This window comes from Phocoena phocoena, chromosome 19, assembly GCF_963924675.1.
Source record: "Phocoena phocoena chromosome 19, mPhoPho1.1, whole genome shotgun sequence".
Lineage (NCBI taxonomy): Eukaryota > Metazoa > Chordata > Mammalia > Artiodactyla > Phocoenidae > Phocoena > Phocoena phocoena.
Genome location: NC_089237.1, coordinates 21961974 through 21980370, shown reverse-complemented (window position 1 = coordinate 21980370; position 18397 = coordinate 21961974). Strand labels below are relative to the sequence as shown.

Below are 18397 nucleotides of genomic sequence, written 5' to 3'. Positions count from 1 at the left end.
TTGACAGAATGAGAAAAAACCCAGGGGTACGTGTGAAAAGTGTTTGTCATTCAACGATGATTACAGCACTGGATTTTCCAGGATGACCCCAACAACATGAATCCTTTAACCACTTAATGTGAAGCAATACAGCGTAGTAGTCAGTGCATGGGTTCTGGAGTTTGCTTGAATCTGAATCCCAGTTGTGCCAGTTATTAGCCGTGCGACCTTAAATAAATTACGAAATTTCTATGCAACATCATATGTAAAAGGAGCATATTGCTCGTTTGTGGTGAAGACTGAGTTAACAGATGTAAAAAGTTTAGAAAGATGCCTGGCACCCGGTAAACAATTTCTAAGTATAAGCTACTTTTTGTTAATAAAAATATTATTGTGCCTCAGATTATTATGCCTCTGTCCCAAAATGGCAAACAGATAAATGCTTTTGTCAGTCCACGTGTCTTTTGCTTCAATAAACATAGTAGTCATTAATTTCCTTAATTTGCTAGTAAGAAAGAATTCTTCATACGGTACAGATTGGTAGAACTAGACCTCCGGATTAAGGTTACCCAGAATATCGAGGTCGGATACAGACCCAGAAACTAGTCATTTTTACCCCTTCTAGGATCCAGGAAGGCACTGAAGAAAAATAGTCATCTCAGAAGAGAAACATCCTTTCGTTCACAAGGTGCAGCACTGTCCCACTCTTACTCGAATGCGGTAACTCCCAGCAGCCAGGAAGCCCGGCGCGCAGGCGCAGCTTCGGCTGCACGCCCCGCCTGGCGCGTGACAACCGTGCTTCCACCCTACCCCCAACGCCGTTTTACTGCGCATGTGCAGCCCAACTCCCCCCACACCCCCACCACCACCCCGGACGTGTACGTGCGCGTTCGCGCTGCTCACACTTCGGCGGCGGGCGCGTGCCCTGGAAAATTCCACTCCCGAGCTAGCTCCGCCCTGTGCGCCTCCTTTCCGGCCCAAGGCTTTTTACTGTCTCCATCCCGGCTGCCTTTGCGTGAGCAAAATGGCAGTCCCCTTGCCGCGGGGATTGTCTCGCTTATCTAGGGCTTTAGGATGGTGGTCTCGGCAGGTGGGTAGGGACGGGGTAGATAGGAGTCTAGGGGCTGGAGGGGAACAGAGTGGAGGGAAATACTCGCTTTGCAGTTGTCCTTGGTGAACTTGGACGTTACAGGTCGTACGTACCTAGGCTGGGGAAGAGTTGAGGTAGACGAGACATAACTACTTAACTATGTGGCTGAGTGGGGAGAGCCTTGGTAGGGCCATGAGAGCGGGCAAGTTCTCGGGGATTAAGTTTCTCCGGTTTGGTCTGGGTCTGACTGGCCTGGGGGTGTTAAAGGGGAAGAAGTTATGGTTGGAAGGTGGGTTCGCTTCCCGTTGATTTTTATAAATGTCCTTAATTGAACAGTAGCTGTAAAGAAGGGAGTCTCGTACCTGCCTGAACAAAACTCGTGGTCAGAGAGAAAGAGACCTGGCCTTTGAAGAGCTTATTATTGATCTAGTTGGGAGCTAGAACGACAGAATAAAGTTTACACTGAGGCTCCCAATAGAATGAGCAGAATGGAATCTGAGTAAATGTAGAGGAGATGCCAAGAAGAGGACTTTTCTTCTGCTCATTTCAGTATTGGGTTGGTGTTTAAGTTCCCCATCAGACTGAGCGTTCTTTGAAAGCAGAAGCCTTGCTTTCATTAACTCTGCATCTCTAGGAGTTGGCACAGCCCTATACTATGGAAAGTACTAAATAAAGGAAAACCTTTAGTAAACGTTGAACGGTGTTAGTAAAAGTTGCTTACTGGCTTTTAGCAAGAGACACCATAATTGTTAAGATAGTTGCGCATTTTCCCCCGTGATATGTGGCTTTGTAATTGTTCCTAAGTCATTCTTTGGATGTGCCCATTCTATCTTTGCTTACAGTTTGTACAAGATTGATTTCTTTCCAGGTTACCTAACCTTTTTCTACCATCCTCCAGCCAGTCCTGGTGACTCAGTCCACAGCAGTATTTCCAGTGAGAACTAAAAAACGTTTCACACCCCCTACTTATCAACCCAAATATAAATCAGAAAAGGAGTTCGTAGAATATGCCCGGAAAGCAGGACTGGTCATTCCTCCAGAACGTTTGGAGCGTCCCATACATCTGGCCTGTACAGGTGAGACATGGTATTTCTGAGACCCTGACCCAATCCCCTTCTGTCAGAGATCTTGGAAAGTGGAATGATTTGGAGTATGAATGATAGCATTTAATTAACTACAAAATTGGTTCAGTCTCAATAATTTGTATACGTTATATTTCATGAGGTCATCTTTGATCTTGTTTTCACACTGTTCCTAGAAGACCAGGGTAAAATTTCTCCATTTTGTACAAGAAGAAGCTGAGGCTCTAAGAGAAGGCTGAAATGATCTTATTCTACTTTTTCTAATGCAACACGATTCCCTTTACATGGAAGTCTATTTTGTTAGTCTATTTTGTATCCAGGAGCCCTCCCAATTTTGTATGACCTCAGGATGACTTTTTCTCAATCTTTCAATGCTTTTTTAGTTTTCTCCGTCTCTCTTTACAGCTGGTATCTTTGACGCCTATGTTCCTCCTGAGGGTGATGCCCGAGTGTCATCTCTTTCTAAGGAAGGACTGGCACAGAGAGCTGAGCGATTGAAGAAGAATGTGGCATCACAATTATCGTAGGTGTCTGAGACAGCTGGGAGTCAGTATTAGAATGAACATTTCTTGTTGCTGCTTAATCCAGAGAGGTCATCTTGGGTTAATTGCGTTGCCTGTAACTCCCTTGATAACTTGACAGTATATTCTTTCTCTGTAATAGAGCTAATGTATAATATGGGCATCCTGAATCGTAGCATCTCAACCTTGATTGTTCGTTTTTGTCACATCATTTAGGAAGTTCACATTGAAGTTTGTAGGACACTTTCTTGATCACATATTTTAAAATTTGAAGTAATAATAAGAGAGAGCATATTTTTATGAGAAATACCTTAGAGTTTAAACTTAAGAGAGTAAGAAAAGCCAAAAAGGCTTAAAAAGACAGACGTGTTCTGGGGAGCTAACTGGGCTTTAGTTAAGGAGCAGAGCCAAAACTTTCTTCTTAAAGAGACTTTCAGTATCCGTCACTCTAGCTCTAACTGTATCTAAATGATAGGTTCTTAGGGTCATATATAGATTTCTATGCACAAGTATACTGAGTCAGTGTTAATTCTTCATGTGGCCATAACCTGTTTCTCTAAATACAGATCTTATCACATCAACTCTTCTGTCTCAGACTCCTTTGTGGCTCCCTGTTATCTGAAGAATAAAATCCAGATTTCTTCAGTGGTATTCAGGGCTTTTTATAATTTGTCTCTTGCCTTCCTCTCCACCATCATCTCCTTATTCCATTTTTCGCATCCTAAACTTTAACCTTTCCAAACTAATTGCCAGTTCCTTGACAAATGTTGTGCTGTGTCTCTTTGCACATCCTTTTCTTTGCCTGAAAAATGTCTTTTTCTCTCAAGTATTGTGTCTGCTTTTTTTTTTTAATTAATTAATTAATTTTTATTTTTGGCTGTTTTGGGTCTTTGTTGCTGTGCGCGGGCTTTCTCTAGTTGTGGTGAGCAGGGGCTACTCTTTGTTGCTGTGCGGGGGCTTCTCATTGTGGTTGCTTCTCTTGTTGCGGAGCGTGGGCTCTAGGTGTGCGGGCTTCAGTAGTTGTGGCACGTGGGCTCAGTGGTTGGCGGTGCACGGGCTTAGTTGCTCCATGGCATGTGGGATCATCCCGGACCAGGGCTCGAACCCGTGTCCCCTGCATTGGCAGGTGGATTCTTAACCACTGCGCCACCAGGGAAGTCTCACTTTTTTTTTTTTAAATAAGAAACTCCCAATCCTTCCCTCCCCCAGCCCTTTGGCAACCACGAGTCTGTTCTCTATGTTTGTGAGTCTGTTTCTCTTTCATAGATGTGTTCATTTGTGTGTGGTTTTTTTTTTTTTTTTTTTTTTTTGGCTACACCACGCAGCATGTGGGATCTGAGTTTGCTGACCAGGGATCAAACCTGTGCCCTCTGCAGTGGGAGCGCAAAGTCTTAACCACTGGACCGCCAGGGAAGTCCCTGTGTCGTATTTTAGATTCCACATATAAGTGATATCATATGGTATTTGTCTTTCTCTTTCTGACTTACTTTGCTAAGTATGATAATCTCTGTCTGCTTTTAAGCCTTCTCTGACTCGTTTTGGAGCTGCCTTTGTTATAATTGTGACTGTATGCATATTCTTACTACTTCTGATAACTCTATTGTGATGATTTCCTCTCATGTATTTCTCTCCTGGCCTAAGAGCTGTTTGGTGGAAGGGTTCATGATGATGATGAACAGAATACAGGTGGTTTTATTATGGAGTTCTTACCTAGGAGAGGAAACCAGTTATTAAATACTGATTGTATACAAATAATTACAGATACGGTGAAGTATGAGTGCTGTGGGAACATATGGCAGGGAAAGATAACTTGGTCTGGGAGTTAAAGGTAAGCTTCCCTAAGGAAATGACATTTAAAGCTGGGACCTAAAGGGTTGCTTGGAGTTAGCTGAGTAGAGGGGTATAGTGAGGAATAGCATTCTAGGGAGACAAAACAGTACAAGCAAGGCTCTGAGGTGAAAAGTGCAAAGGAGTGGATTTTATCACATGCTTTTTCTCTGATTGTTGAGATGATCATGTGATATTTGTCCTTTATTCTATTGATATGGTATATTGCATTAATTGATTTTTTTAGTGTTAAACCAATCCTACATTCCTGGGATAAATTCCACTGAGTTCTGGTGTCCCCCATCCTCTTAATATAGTTATAGTAACACTTTGATTAGCTCAGAATTCCCTGTTTACATTATAACTACGAAAATGCTATTGACAGCAGAGCCATGCAGTACATTATTATTACATTTCCTGCGTAATAGTTTTTTTTTCTGGTGTCGTGTCTTTTTTTCTCATTTGCTTATGGAACCCCTGGTTGTGTTAATTTTCTCTCAGTACATAGAAAACGTTAAGTATTTTATCAATCCCATCTTCAAGAAGAAAGCCCTCCTGGAGCCTTCTTACCTATTTCGGTCTGGATTGATCCCTCTTTAGGCTCACTGTACATCGTGGGATCTACTTTTATCATCATCCTGATACTCCTTTTGCCTTGCTCTTATATGTATTCCCTGTGTCGTGGATTTTACCTCTCTCTCTTTCATGGTTCATTCAGTTATTTTGGTGGCACACATTCCCCAGCAGCTTCCTGAGAAAGGGTGGATGGTAGATAAATGAGATCTTGCAAGGCTAAGGAAAAATCTTTTTTTTAGTCTCCCACTTCATTTATAATTTTCCCAGGTATAGAATTCTGGGCTGGGAGTCATTTTTTTCTCAGTTAAAAGCACTGCTCCATTGTCTTTCTAACTTCCTTTTTTTTTTTTTTTTTTAGTATTTATTTATTTGGCTGTGCCAGGTATTAGTTGCAGCACGAGGGATCTTTGTTGCGGCGTGCAGGATCTTTACTTGCGGCATGTGGGCTCTTTTAGTTGCATTATGCGGGCTCTTAGTTGCGGCATGCAGGATCTAGTTCCCCAACCAGGGATCGAACCCGGGCCCCCTGCATTGGGAGCGCAGAGTTTTAACCACTGGACCACCAGGGCAGTCCCGTCTTTCTAACTTCTAATCTTGCTAGTTAGAAGCCCAATGTCTTTCTGGCTCCTGAGCCTCTGTATGAAACCTGTTTTTTCTTTCTTAGTGCTTATAGGATGTTTTCTTTGATGCCAAAATTCTGAAATTTCACTATGAGAAGCTTTGGTCTTTATTTTTATTTATTTATTTAAATTTAAATATTTGGCTGCATTGTGTCTTTGTTGCTGCGCGCTGGCTTTCTCTAGTTGCAGTGAGTGGGGGCTACTCTTCGTTGTGGTGTGCGGGCTTCTCATTGGGGTGGCTTCTCTTGTTGCAGAGCACAGGCTCTAGGCGTGTGGGCTTCAGTAGTTGCAGCATGCAGGCTCAATAGTTGCAGCACTCAGGCCCTAGAGTACGCGGGCTTCGGTAGTTGTGGCGCGTGGGCCCTAGGGCACATGGGCTTCAGTAGTTGTGGCGCGTGGGCTTAGTTGTTCCATGGCATGTGGGATCTTCCTGGACCAGGGATCGAACCCGTGTCCCCTGCATCGGCAGGTGGATTCTTTTTTTTTTTTTTTTTTTTTTGCGGTACGCGGGCCTCTCACTGTTGTGGCCTCTCCCGTTGTGGAGCACAGGCTCCGGACGCGCAGGCTCAGTGGCCATGGCTCATGGGCCAAGCCGCTCCGCGGCATGTGGGATCCTCCCGGACCGGGGCACAAACCCATGTCCCCTGCATCGGCAGGCAGACTGTCAACCACTGCACCACCAGGGAAGCCCGGCAGGTGGATTCTTAACCACTACACCACCAGGAAGTCCCAGCTTTGGCCTTTCTTTAGAATGATTGATTTAAGTGCGAATTAGAAGGTTGAATTTACAGGACTTGGCACATTCAAAAATCAATTTTTGCATAAATGGACAGACATTAACAGACGTAAAGTAAGCTTTAAGTTATGGAAATTGTGTGAAGTCTTCTTTAGAAATGATTCTCATGCTTAATTTTACAGAATCCGGAGGATAAGAGAAAGTGATCCTAATTTTAAAATAAAGGACTTCCCTGAAAAAGCCCAGGATATCTTCATTGAAGCTCACCTGTGTCTAAACAAGTACGTGAACTCCCTGTCTTATACCCATTATGTTCTCAGCAGCTATTATTCTAGGCACAGGTTTTTTTTTTTCTTCAGGTAAGAGTTCTAGAGTGGGAGATGTTCCTCTGTGGGAAATTGGAGCCTGGAGCCGTCCTTGACTCCTCTCACTGCTTCTGGGAGTTTTCACCATTTGGTCTGGCTCAGTCCACTGGCAAGTGTTGAGACTGCTGAACGGCTGCTATTTTCACCCGCCTGGTCCCTAATTCATCCTGACCCTTCTTGTGTGTTTGTCTTGTATATGTACATTTCCTTTCCTTAATTATTTTGAATAAGTTTCTTTAAAAATTTTCCAACTTCTTCTTGATTCAACCAAGGGAGAAAAGTCAGGGCTGCTAGGTAGATGAAAAATCAACATGAGGGGCCTGGAATAACCTTAAGTACTAGGCCTTGGACTGTTGCCGACATTCTTTGAACTGTAGCTTGCTGTGGCTAGGCTTCAGGTAGGATCCCAAACATATACTCTCAAATCCATTAATTATTTCTTTTTACTTTTATTTGTTTAAAAAAAGTTTTTAATTGTGAAATATTTGAAACATATAAAAAAATACCTTGCAAGGTAATAGATGTTTACATTTTGCCATATTTGCTTCTGAATGCCTAATTGGGGGAAGAGACAGGGATAAAGCATTATAGATACAGCTAAAGCCCCATCTCCCCATTCTTTTGCTTCCTAGAAAGAACCACTATCTTCCCTATTATTCTCATGCACATTTTTATACTCACCACATGTACATGTGTATAAACAATGTACAGTATTGTTTAATGTGTTGTGAAAATTTACATGAATGATGTATTTTTCTGAAACCTGCTCTGTTTATTGTTCAGTGTAGTTTTTTTTATATTTGATATTTTTTTCCTACCACATTATTTTTTGCATTCTAGTTACCATGATTTTTCTTTGTTTCTTTTTTTCCTTTCATTTGTGGTATTGATATAATTTCCTTCTAACTTTTTTATTCCTTCCACTTGTTTGGAAGTATTACATTCTACTTCTGTTCTTATAATAGTTATTGTTAAAGCGTTTAGCATGTGTTGTTGACAATATCACAAGAAGCTTCAAACACTTGAATTTCAGTCACTGCCTCATACATCTCCTGTGTTATTGTTATTTAGTTTTTTTAAGTTCTACCTTGTTGTTATTTCACTTGCATTTTTTTTTTAACATCTTTATTGGGGTATAATTGCTTTACAATGGTGTGTTAGTTTCTGCTTTATAACAAAGTGAATCAGTTATACATACACATATGTTCCCATATCTCTTCCCTCTTGCGTCTCCCTCCCTCCCACTCTCCCTATCCCACCCCTCCAGGCGGTCACAAAGCACCAAGCTGATATTCCTGTGCTATGCGGCTGCTTCCCACTAGCTATCTACCTTACGTTTGGTAGTGTGTATATGTCCATGCCTCTCTCTCGCTTTGTCACAGCTCACCCTTCCCCCTCCCCATATCGTCAAGTCCATTCTCCAGTAGGTCTGTGTCTTTATTCCTGTCTTACTCCTAGGTTCTTCATGACTTTTTTTTCCTTAAATTCCATATATATGTGTTAGCATATGGTATTTGTCTTTCTCTTTCTGACTTACTTCACTCTGTATGACAGACTCTAGGTCTATCCACCTCATTACAAATAGCTCAATTTCATTTCTTTTTATGGCTGAGTAATATTCCATTGTATATATGTGCCACATCTTCTTTATCCATTCATCCGTTGGTAGGCACTTAGGTTGTTTCCATCTCGGGGCTATTGTAAATAGAGCTGCAATGAACATTTTGGTACATGACTCTTTTTGAATTATGGTTTTCTCAGGGTATATGCCCAGTAGTGGGATTGCTGGGTCATATGGTAGTTCTATTTGTAGTTTTTTAAGGAACCGCCATACTGTTCTCCATAGTGGCTGTACCAATTCACATTCCCACCAGCAGTGCAGGAGTGTTCCCTTTTCCCCACACCCTCTCCAGCATTTATTGTTTCTAGATTTTTTGATGATGGCCATTCTGACTGGTGTGAGGTCATACCTCATTGTAGTTTTGATTTGCATTTCCCTAATGATTAATGATGTTGAGCATTCTTTCATGTGTTTGTTGGCAGTCTGTATATCTTCTTTGGAGAAATTTCTGTTTAGGTCTTCTGCCCATTTTTGGATTGGGTTGTTTGTTTTTTTGATATTGAGCAGCTTGTAAATTTTGGAAATTAATCCTTTGTCAGTTGCTTCATTTGCAAATATTTTCTCCCATTCTGAGGGTTGTCTTTTGGTCTTTTTTATGGTTTCCTTTGCTGTGCAAAAGCTTTGAAGTTTCATTAGGTCCCATTTGTTTATTTTTGTTTTTATTTCCATTTCTCTAGGAGGTGGGTCAAAAAGGATCTTGCTGTGATTTATGTCATAGAATGTTCTGCCTATGTTTTCCTCTAAGAGTTTTGTAGTGTCCGGTCTTACATTTAGGTCTTTAATCCACTTTGAGTTTATTTTTGTGTATGGTGTTAGGGAGTGTTCTAATATCATTCTTTTACATGTAGCTGTCCAGTTTTCCCAGCACCACTTATTGAAGAGTCTTTTCTCCATTGTATATCCTTGCCTTCTTTGTCGTAGATTAGTTGACCATAGGTGCATGGGTTTATCTCTGGACTTTCTATCCTGTTCCATTGATGTATATTTCTGTTTTTATGCCAGTACCACATTGTCTTGATTACTGTAGCTTTGTAGTATAGAGTGAGGTCAGGGAGTCATCAGTGCCTTATAGTTTTCTGCATACAGGTCTTTTGTCTCCCTAGGTAGGTTTATTCCTAAGTATTTTGTTCTTTTTGTTGCAATGGTAAATGGGAGTATTTCCTTAATTTCTCTTTCAGATTTTTCATCATTAGTGTATAGGAATGCAAGAGATTTCTGTGCATTAATTTTGTATCCTGCAACTTTACCAGATTCATTGATTAGCTCTAGTAGTTTTCTGGTGACATATTTAGGATTCTCTATGTATAGTATCATGTCATCTGCAAACAGTGACAGTTTTACTTCTTCTTTTCCAATTTGTATTCCTTTTATTTCTTTTTTTTCTCTGATTGCTGTGGCTAAGACTTCCAAAACTATGTTGAATAATAGTGGTGAGAGTGGACATCCTTGTCTTGTTCCTGATCTTAAAGGAAATGCTTTCAGTTTTTCACTATTGAGAATGATGTTTGCTGTGGGTTTGTCGTATATGGCCTTTATTATGTTGAGGTGGGTTCCCTCTATGCCCACTTTCTCTGGAGAGTTTTTATCATAAATGGGTATTGAATTTTGTCAAAAGCTTTTTCTGCATTGATTGAGATGATCATATGGGTTTTATTCTTCAGTTTGTTAATATGGTTTATCACATTGACTGATTTGCATATATTGAAGAATCCTTGCATCCCTGGGATAAATCCCACTTGATCGTGGTGTATGATCCTTTTAGTGTGCTGTTGGATTCTGTTTGCTAGTATTTTGTCGAGGATATTTGCATCTATATTCATCAGTGATATTGGTCTGTAATTTTCTTTTTTTTGTAGTATCTTTGTCTGGTTTTGGTATCACGGTGATGGTGGCCTCATAGAATGAGTTTTGGAGTGTTCCTTCCTCTGCAATTTTTGGAAGAGTTTGAGAAGGATGGGTGTTAGCTCTTCTCTAAATGTTTGATAGAATTCACCTGTGAAGCCATCTGGTCCTGGACTTTTGTTTGTTGGAAGATTTTCAATCACAGTTTCAATTTCATTACTTGTGATTGGTCTGTTCATATTTTGATTTCTTCCTGGTTCAATCATGGAAGATTATACCTTTCTAAGAATTTGTCCGTTTCTTCCAGGTTGTCCATTTTATTGGCATAGAGTTGCTTGTAGTAGTCTCCTAGGATGCTTTGTATTTCTGCGGTGTCTGTTGTAACTTCTCCTTTTTCATTTCTAATTTTATTGATTTGAGTCTTCTCCCTCTTTTTCTTGATGAGTCTGGCTAATGGTTTATCAATTTTGTTTATCTTCTCAAAGAACCAGATTTTAGTTTTATTGATCTTTGCTATTGTTTTCTTTGTTTCTGTTTCATTTATTTCCGCTCTGTTCTTTATGATTTCTTTCCTTCTGATAACTTTGGGTTTTGTTTGTTCTTCTTTCTCTAGTTCCTTTAGGTGTAAGGTTAGATTGTTTATTTGAGATTTTTCTTGTTTCTTGAGGTAGGCTTGTATAGCTGTAAACTTCCCTCTTAGAACTGCTTTTGCTGCATCCCATAGGTTTTGGATCGTTGTGTTTTCATTGTCATTTGTCTCTAGGTATTTTTTGATTTCCTCTTTGATTTCCTTAGTGATTTCTTGGTTATTTAGTAACGTATTGTTTAACCTCCACGTGTTTGTGTTTTTTATGTTTTTTTTTCCCTGTAATTGATTTCTAATCTCATAGTGTTGTGGTTAGAAAAGATGCTTGATATGATTTCAGTTTTCTTAAATTTACTGAGGCTTGATTTGTGACCCAAGATGTGATCTATCCTGGAGAATGTTCGTGCACGCTTGAGAAGAAAGTGTAATCTGCTGTTTTTGGATGGGATGTCCTATAAATATCAATTAAATCTATCTGGTCTGTTGTGTCATTTAAAGCTTGTGTTTCCTTATTAATTTTCATTTTGGATGATCTGTCCTTTGGTGTAAGTGAGGTGTTAAAGTTCCCCACTATTATTGTGTTACTGTCGATTTCCTCTTTCACAGCTGTTAGCGGTTGTCTTATGTGTTGAGGTGCTCCTATGTTGGGTGCATATATATTTATAATTGTTATATCTTCTTCTTGGATTGATCCCTTGATCATTAGGTAGTGTCCTTCCTTGTCTCTTGTAACATTCTTTAAAGTCTATTTTATCTGATATGAGTATTGCTACTCCAGCCTTCTTTTGATTTCCATTTGCATGGAATATCTTTTCCCATCCCCTCACTTTCAGTCTGTATGTGTCCCTAGGTCTGAAGTGGGTCTCTTGTAGACAGCATATATATGGATCTTGTTTTTGTATCCATTCAGCGAGCCTGTGTCTTTTGGCTGGAGCATTTAATCCATTCACATTTCAGGTAATTATCGATACATATGTTCTTATTACCATTTTCTTAATTGTTTTGGGTTTGTTTTTGTAGGTCCTTTTCTTCTCTTGTGTTTCCCACTTAGAGAAGTTCCTTTAGCATTTGTTGTAGAGCTGGTTTGGTGGTGCTGAATTCTCTTAGCTTTTGCTTGTCTGTAAAGCTTTTGAATTCTCCATCAAATCTGATTGAGATCCTTGCCGGCTAGAGTAATCTTGGTTGTAGGTTCTTCCCTTTCATCACTTTAAATATGTCATGCCACTCACTTCTGGCTCGTAGAGTTTCTGCTGAGAAATCAGCTGTTAACCTTATGGGAGTTCCCTTGTCTGTTATTTGTCATTTTTCCCTCGCTGCTTTCAATAATTTTTCTTTGTCTTTAATTTTTGCCAATTTGATTACTGTGTGTCTCAGCGTGTTTCTACTTGGGTTTATCCTGTATGGGACTCTCTGTGCTTCCTGGACTTGGGTGGCTATTTCCTTTTCCATGTTAGGAAAGTTTTCGGCTGTACTCTCTTCAGATACTTTCTCGGGTGCTATCTCTGTCTCTTCTCCTTCTGGGACCCCTGTAATGTGAATGTTGTTGACGTTTAATGTTGTCCCACAGGTCTCTTAGGCTGTCTTCATTTCTTTTCATTCTTTTTTCTATATTCTGTTCCGCAGCAGTGAATTCCACCATTCTGTCTTCCAGGTCACTTATCTGTTCTTCTGCCTCAGTTATTCTGCTATTGATTCCTTCTAGTGTATTTTTCATTTCAGTTATTCTATTGTTCATCTCTGTTTGTTCTTTAATTCTTCTAGGTCTTTGTTAAACATTTCTTGCATCTTCTCGATCTTTGCCTCCATTCTTTTCCCGAGGTCCTGGATCATCTTCACTATCATTATTCTGAATTCTTTTTCTGGAAGGTTGCCTATCTCCACTTCATTTAGTTGTTTTTCTGGGGTTTTATCTTGTTCTTTCATCTGGTTCATAGCCCTCTGCCTTTTCATCTTGTCTGTCTTTCTGTGAATGTGGTGTTTGTTCCACAGGCTGCAGGATTGTAGTTCTTCTTGCTTCTGCTGTCTGCCCTCTGTTGGATCTATTGATGTTCTTATTTCATACATTGTTTTCTGATTTCCTTTAGTTCTTTGTCCATGCTTACCTTTATCTCAGTGCGCATAAGTAGGATAGTTGATTTAACGTCTTTGGCTAATAATTCCAGTGTCTGGGCTTTCTCAGGGATGGTTTCTGTCAAAAATTTTTTTCCTGTGGATGGGCCATACTTTTGTGTTTCTTTGTATGCTTTGTAATTTTTTTGTTGAGAACTGGACATTCTGAGTATTATTATGTGGTAACTCTGGAAATCAGATTCCTCTGCTTCTCAGGAATTGCTGACTTTGCTCATCAGTGCCACTGCCATCCATTTGTGACTTTTCCAAACTAGTATTGCTAAGTGTGTATTCTTTGTTGTGGGTAGTCATTGAAGTTTCTGTTCCATTATCTCTGCAATCAGCCAGTGACCTGACAAAGATTTCCTAAATTGTCTGGCTGAATAAAACCAAAACAAGTGTTCTTGGTCCTTTATCCCTTTAAATCTGTTGGTGGGAAAAGCTGCTGCAGCCAGCAGGGCTGAAACCATGACATCATTTGCTCTGGTCTCTCTGCAATCCACCAGCCTGACCAAAATGTGCAACTCAAATTTTTGGAGGGAGGGGTCCCTACTGCCTGCTCTTGCGCCAGCCATCCACTCCAGGAACACATGCTACTATCCCCACCAGTAATGGCAGGGCTGAGGGAAAGAGGAGGGTAGGTGGTTTGCACATGTTCTTAAACTCAAGATCACTGGCTTCTCCCTTTGTCAAGCACTTCCCTAGTTGTTATAGGTGTCCAGTCAACATCCAGAGTTCTGAAATTGTGGTTCTGGTTATTTTTTCTAATTTATCAGTTGTTTCAATGGAGGGACCCAACCCTAGTGCTTCCTCCTCTGTCATTTTGCTTGATGTCTGTGTCTGTTGATTTTGCTAGCTTCCAGATGTTTTGTAATGTTTCATTGTGAGCTCATCTGCAATGGAGAGTTTTTCTTCTGAGGGAATTCCAAACAACCTAAATTATGAATATGATCCCAGAGAGGTTTTTGGGGTGTTTCTGCCAGATACTCTAGGGATATCATTGGCCAGGTGTCAGTTTGTTTTTTGTTTTTTTTGTGTGTTTTTTTTGCGGTACACGGGCCTCTCACTGTTGCGGCCTCTCCCGTTGCGGAGCACAGGCTCTGGACGTGCAGGCTCAGCGGCCATGGCTCACGGGCCCAGCCGCTCCGCGGCATGTGGGATCCTCCCGGACCGGGGCACGAACCTGTGTCCCCTGCATTGGCAGGCGGACTCTCAACCACTGCGCCACCAGGGAAGCCCAGGTATCAGTTTCTTTGTTAATTTCTTAGCTTAGGAATTCTTACATCATACAGATACCATAAATTCTGTGTCCACCTCTGGGTATAATGTGGACTTAAGGCTTTAATTTTTTGTGGGAGTTTTTAAAATTTGTTTTTTAGACACCCCCACCCCCACCCCAAGCCCTAGAGTGAAGGAAACTTTATATCTAGGTTGGTGGACTATTTTCTAGTTTCCCTTTCCTGCAGGTACAGGACTCTTTTTGAGGGTCATAGCTTTATGCAGGGATCTCAGTTCCAACTCCCTGTCCTTCCAGCATCCAAGGTTTTAGGAAAAGTCAAGCTCTAGCCATCAGATCCTATTTCTAGATCCCTAAATCATCCCTGTGCTGTTGTGGTATCAGGTTGTATTCTTTCCATTCTGCTTTTAACTCACTCTTCCTTTCTGGCATCTAAGGACTTACCTTCCTTTCTTGTGAACTAGGCTAGAGATTTTAAAATGTGCGTGTGTCTGTGTGTATTATAACATCTTTCTGGATGTTTATAGTGGGAGCAGTTTCACATAAGCTCAGTCCATTATGTTGCCCAAAGCAGATGTCCTCCTTTTATTTTTCAGGGTAAGTTCTATTGCAAAATACTGAGTGAACTCATAAAATGGGGAATTTATTTCTACTGAAGATTTCTAGGCCAGGACAGTGACGAGGAAGAATTTATTCTGAGGTGGCAAGCGTGGTAGTTGTGGTAGCTGTCACCACACTTCAGTCTAGTCTAGTCTAGAGCTACAGTGGGGGAAATGACTCGGAATCTTTTGTATTTGGAATAGAAGTGGAAGGGAAGCAGGTAGACAGAACTAATCCATTACCCACTGTGGGATTAGAGACACAATTTTTCAAAGGGCAAAGACTTAAACTGCTCAGAAAGTATTAAATTGTGGGGAAAAGTCATGAATGTGTATCTGAAAGAAACTAATCTGTGGTCTTAGGTTTATTTGAAACCCTTCAGTTAGGACCCCTCCTAAAATCTTATATGTACAGGAGCTGGGGTTTGCCAACTATTTTCTTACTGTTACTGTATAGAATCAGCATAACTAGATCTCTCTGGCAGCAACAAAGATGGGGCGGGGGGCAGTTTTGTGTAGAAGAGACCAGAAAAAACAGATGGTTTTCTTTTGGCTAGGTTTAAAGATGAATGTGTAAGAAATAAGGCTAAGCAGTCGGTATTGATGATGTGTCCATGGTAAGAGGAGATAAATTGAGCTTTTGATTGTTATTTGTGTTGGATTTTGTTCCAGCTTAGAACAAAAATCAGTCCCCACATCCCAGTGAGGGTTTCTTGCCCATCTCAAGGAGGTATAGTAATTTCAGCGAAATTTCTTTCTGCTCCTGAGATTCAAACATAACTTTATGCTGCTCTTAGTTAGATCTCATGATTTTCCGGTAAATCATGTTGTTCTTCATCTTTGGACTAAGACCAGGACTCAGTATATTACCTGGCTTATAGTAGGTGTGCAGAAAATGTTTATAAAAATGAAGGGAGTTGTTTTCTATTTTCAGGGCCATTTTCAGCTTTCATACACAGTATCATAAAAGCAGGAGTCAGTGATATATATCTCTTTCCTTTTTAGCTCAGACCATGACCGGCTTCATACCTTGGTAACTGAAAACTGTTTTCCGGTAGGTTCTTATCTTCCTTAGAACTGTGGGACCCCTGAGTAGACAGATTCTAGATATCCCCTCTGATTTTCTTAAGGATCAGTTTTGAGAGTACAGGAAGTCTAAGGCAAAAGCTGAAGTTCCATTATTTTTGGCTGAATGATAATGACTTGATACGGACTCTGGTAAAGGCCATGCAGGTGAAGAAAGAGGAAGTCCCTCAGCAAGCAGTACTGAGACTACAGATCCTGAGGTGAGGGTATGGTCACATGAGGCCAGCCTTGCACATACCTATACTACAGTAAAGGATTTAACCAGTGTTCGTGAGGCTTACATTGTGTGATAACGGGGGTGCTAGGTACTCTGGGAGACCCCTAACAATGAGGCCTTTGTGGTTCAGTTAGAGGTTCAAGAATAAGAACTTCAGTTTCTATCAGTTTTGCTTCATCTCCCCAGGGACAAGTATCGTTTTCCTAGTCTTAGCAGGTTAGCCTTTATAAAAGGCTATAAAATTCCTATAAAATCCCACCTTTCATTGCCAAAGGTGAGAGGAAAAAAACCAAACATGTGCAGTCAACATAAATGCATGCAAAAAAAAAAAAAAAGAAATGCATGCAATAATGAGCAGATCATGGACGTGTGTAGGAGGGATAATGGGATATTAGGTAAGCTGGCAGGTTGGAGTGTGGCCTTCATTGATTTGGAGAAGGGTTCTCAAGGAGGGAGGTGGGTCTTGAGTTGTGATGTAGAAATGGAAAGAGAGTTGTTGTGAGGTGAGCATGAGTAGGTAGCTTAAGGTGAGAGAAAATAAGCACCAGAGAGCATTTGATGGGAAACGTTGACTGTGGTATTGCAAGAAGAGCAAGCATGGAAATAAGCTCCAACTTCCCTACAGGGAGGGAAAAATCCAGTTGAACTATTCTCCTCTGCCCTCAGGACATGGTCTGGGACATCAAATACAAGACCGTCCGCTGGAACTTCGTGGAATCTTTAGAGCCACCCCAGGTGGTGCAGGTTCGCTGTTCAAGTCTGCTGAACCAGGGCAACGCGTATGGCCAGGTCACCATCCGCATGCACACCCGGCAGGTAGAGGCACCAGTCTGCTTTCCTCCCAGCTTTCTTCACTCTCAGGTTGGGCACCTCCCTCTGATTTCTGGGTACAGCTGCCCGGGACTCTGAGTTCTAAGGAAAGGTCTGTCTTACCTTGTCACTGCACCCTTCCCACTGCTCGATGTTAGCTGTACTAAAACAGGTGTGGGGATATTCTTCCCCACCCTTCCTGGACTCCCTCCCACCTCCTTCCACCACCCCGCCCCCCCCCCCGCCCCCCAGTCAAAAACCCTCTAAGAGTAAAGTGTCAGTGGTTGATCTGTTAGTCTAGATTCAGAATTAAACAACTCTGAGGACTAACCGACTAGATGTGCTTTCATTTTCAGACTCTGGCCATCTATGATCGGTTTGGCCGGTTGATGTATGGACAGGAAGATGTGCCCAGGGATGTCCTGGAGTATGTTGTCTTTGAAAAGCATCTGGTGAATCCCTATGGGAGCTGGAGAATGCATGGCAAGATCATTCCCCCATGGGCACCCCCTAAGCAGCCTATCCTTAAGGTAAAGCAGCTTGCATGGTTTAAGACATGGCATTCTAAGCCACTCCTGTTGGGCTCCACCTAGTGGACAGAGAGGGTGATGCACCACCAGGAAGAGGAGTCCTCTTGTTGGCGGCGGGCACGGAAGTGGGCGTGGAGGCGGGCATGAATCTCTTAGGTAAGCCATGGACTTGGATAGTAGATAACTCAGTATCCTGCTCTTTCAGACGGTGATGATCCCTGGCCCCCAGATGAAACCTTGGGAAGAGTATGAAGAGCCGCAAGGAGAGGCCCATAAGCCTCAGCTAGCGTGATGGCAAAAGTGACTCCTCGGGTGAAGCGTGGGTGGTGATGTGGCTGGAAGCTGTGAAGTCTGGGAGTCTGGGAGCTGTGAAGTCATCCATTTTCTTCATGCTGTAGAAAGAGCTACCTTTGTTCTCTCTTGCCCTGCTTGGGTCTTTTTAGCAGTCTCATCCTCAGTAACCACTACTGATGGTTGGGCCCTAGTGGGTTGGTCCTGTGCACAGCAATGGACGTACTTCTTCTTTTTTTAATCTTATATCTAGCTTCTAACTCCAGATGAAAAACAGTATGTTTCAGAGAACATCTGATACCAGCTTTTCCGGCAGCAAGAACTGTCAGGAGCAAACTGGCAGAACTTTCTTTCTAATTACAGGGCAGGATCAGAGTTTGAAATAAAACACTATCAGGTATTGGACAAATGTGGTGGGTTCTGTATATTTCTCCTGGTTCAGGATGGAAGTAGACCAACCTTCAGAGGGCAGAAGTGGAAGTTATCTTAATTGTGAGTGATGTGACTTACAGGAAATCCGGACTTGGGAAAAATAATTAGTGTTTATAAAAGTGGCGTCATTTAAGAGGGTCTTTTCGCATACACTGGCTCACTGAATCAATATTTGTATTTCATAGATGAATGTAAATCCAAAGAAATCATTTAGCCCTCAGCCTTTGGATTTTTTTCTTAA

The 18397-nt window shown here is 41.4% G+C and overlaps 1 protein-coding gene across 2 annotated transcripts; it reads left to right on the top strand.

Moving 5' to 3' along the window:
• Positions 1 to 988: 988 nt before the first annotated feature.
• Positions 989 to 18134, top strand: MRPL45 (mitochondrial ribosomal protein L45). 2 transcript variants are annotated; one of them, XM_065897175.1, is made up of 8 exons: positions 989 to 1069; positions 1968 to 2145; positions 2557 to 2674; positions 6614 to 6712; positions 15796 to 15844; positions 16760 to 16909; positions 17260 to 17433; positions 17639 to 18134. In XM_065897175.1, exons 1-8 carry the CDS (start codon positions 1004 to 1006, stop codon positions 17723 to 17725), a joined length of 921 nt encoding a protein of 306 aa, XP_065753247.1. In that variant the 5' UTR covers positions 989 to 1003; the 3' UTR covers positions 17726 to 18134. The 2 variants fall into 2 exon arrangements, with proteins under 2 accessions (XP_065753247.1, XP_065753246.1); XM_065897174.1 differs by lacking the exon at positions 16760 to 16909 and having other exon boundaries at positions 1004 to 1069; positions 17639 to 17725.
• Positions 18135 to 18397: the final 263 nt, after the last annotated feature.

Coding starts and splice junctions, on each gene's coding strand:
- MRPL45 (XM_065897175.1), top strand. CDS start 1,004: ATGGCAGTCCCCTTGCCGCGGGGATTGTCTCGCTTATCTAGGGCTTTA. Junction 1,070..1,967: donor TAGGATGGTGGTCTCGGCAG/GTGGGTAGGGAC, acceptor ACCATCCTCCAG/CCAGTCCTGGTGACTCAGTC. Junction 17,434..17,638: donor CTAAGCAGCCTATCCTTAAG/GTAAAGCAGCTT, acceptor CTGCTCTTTCAG/ACGGTGATGATCCCTGGCCC.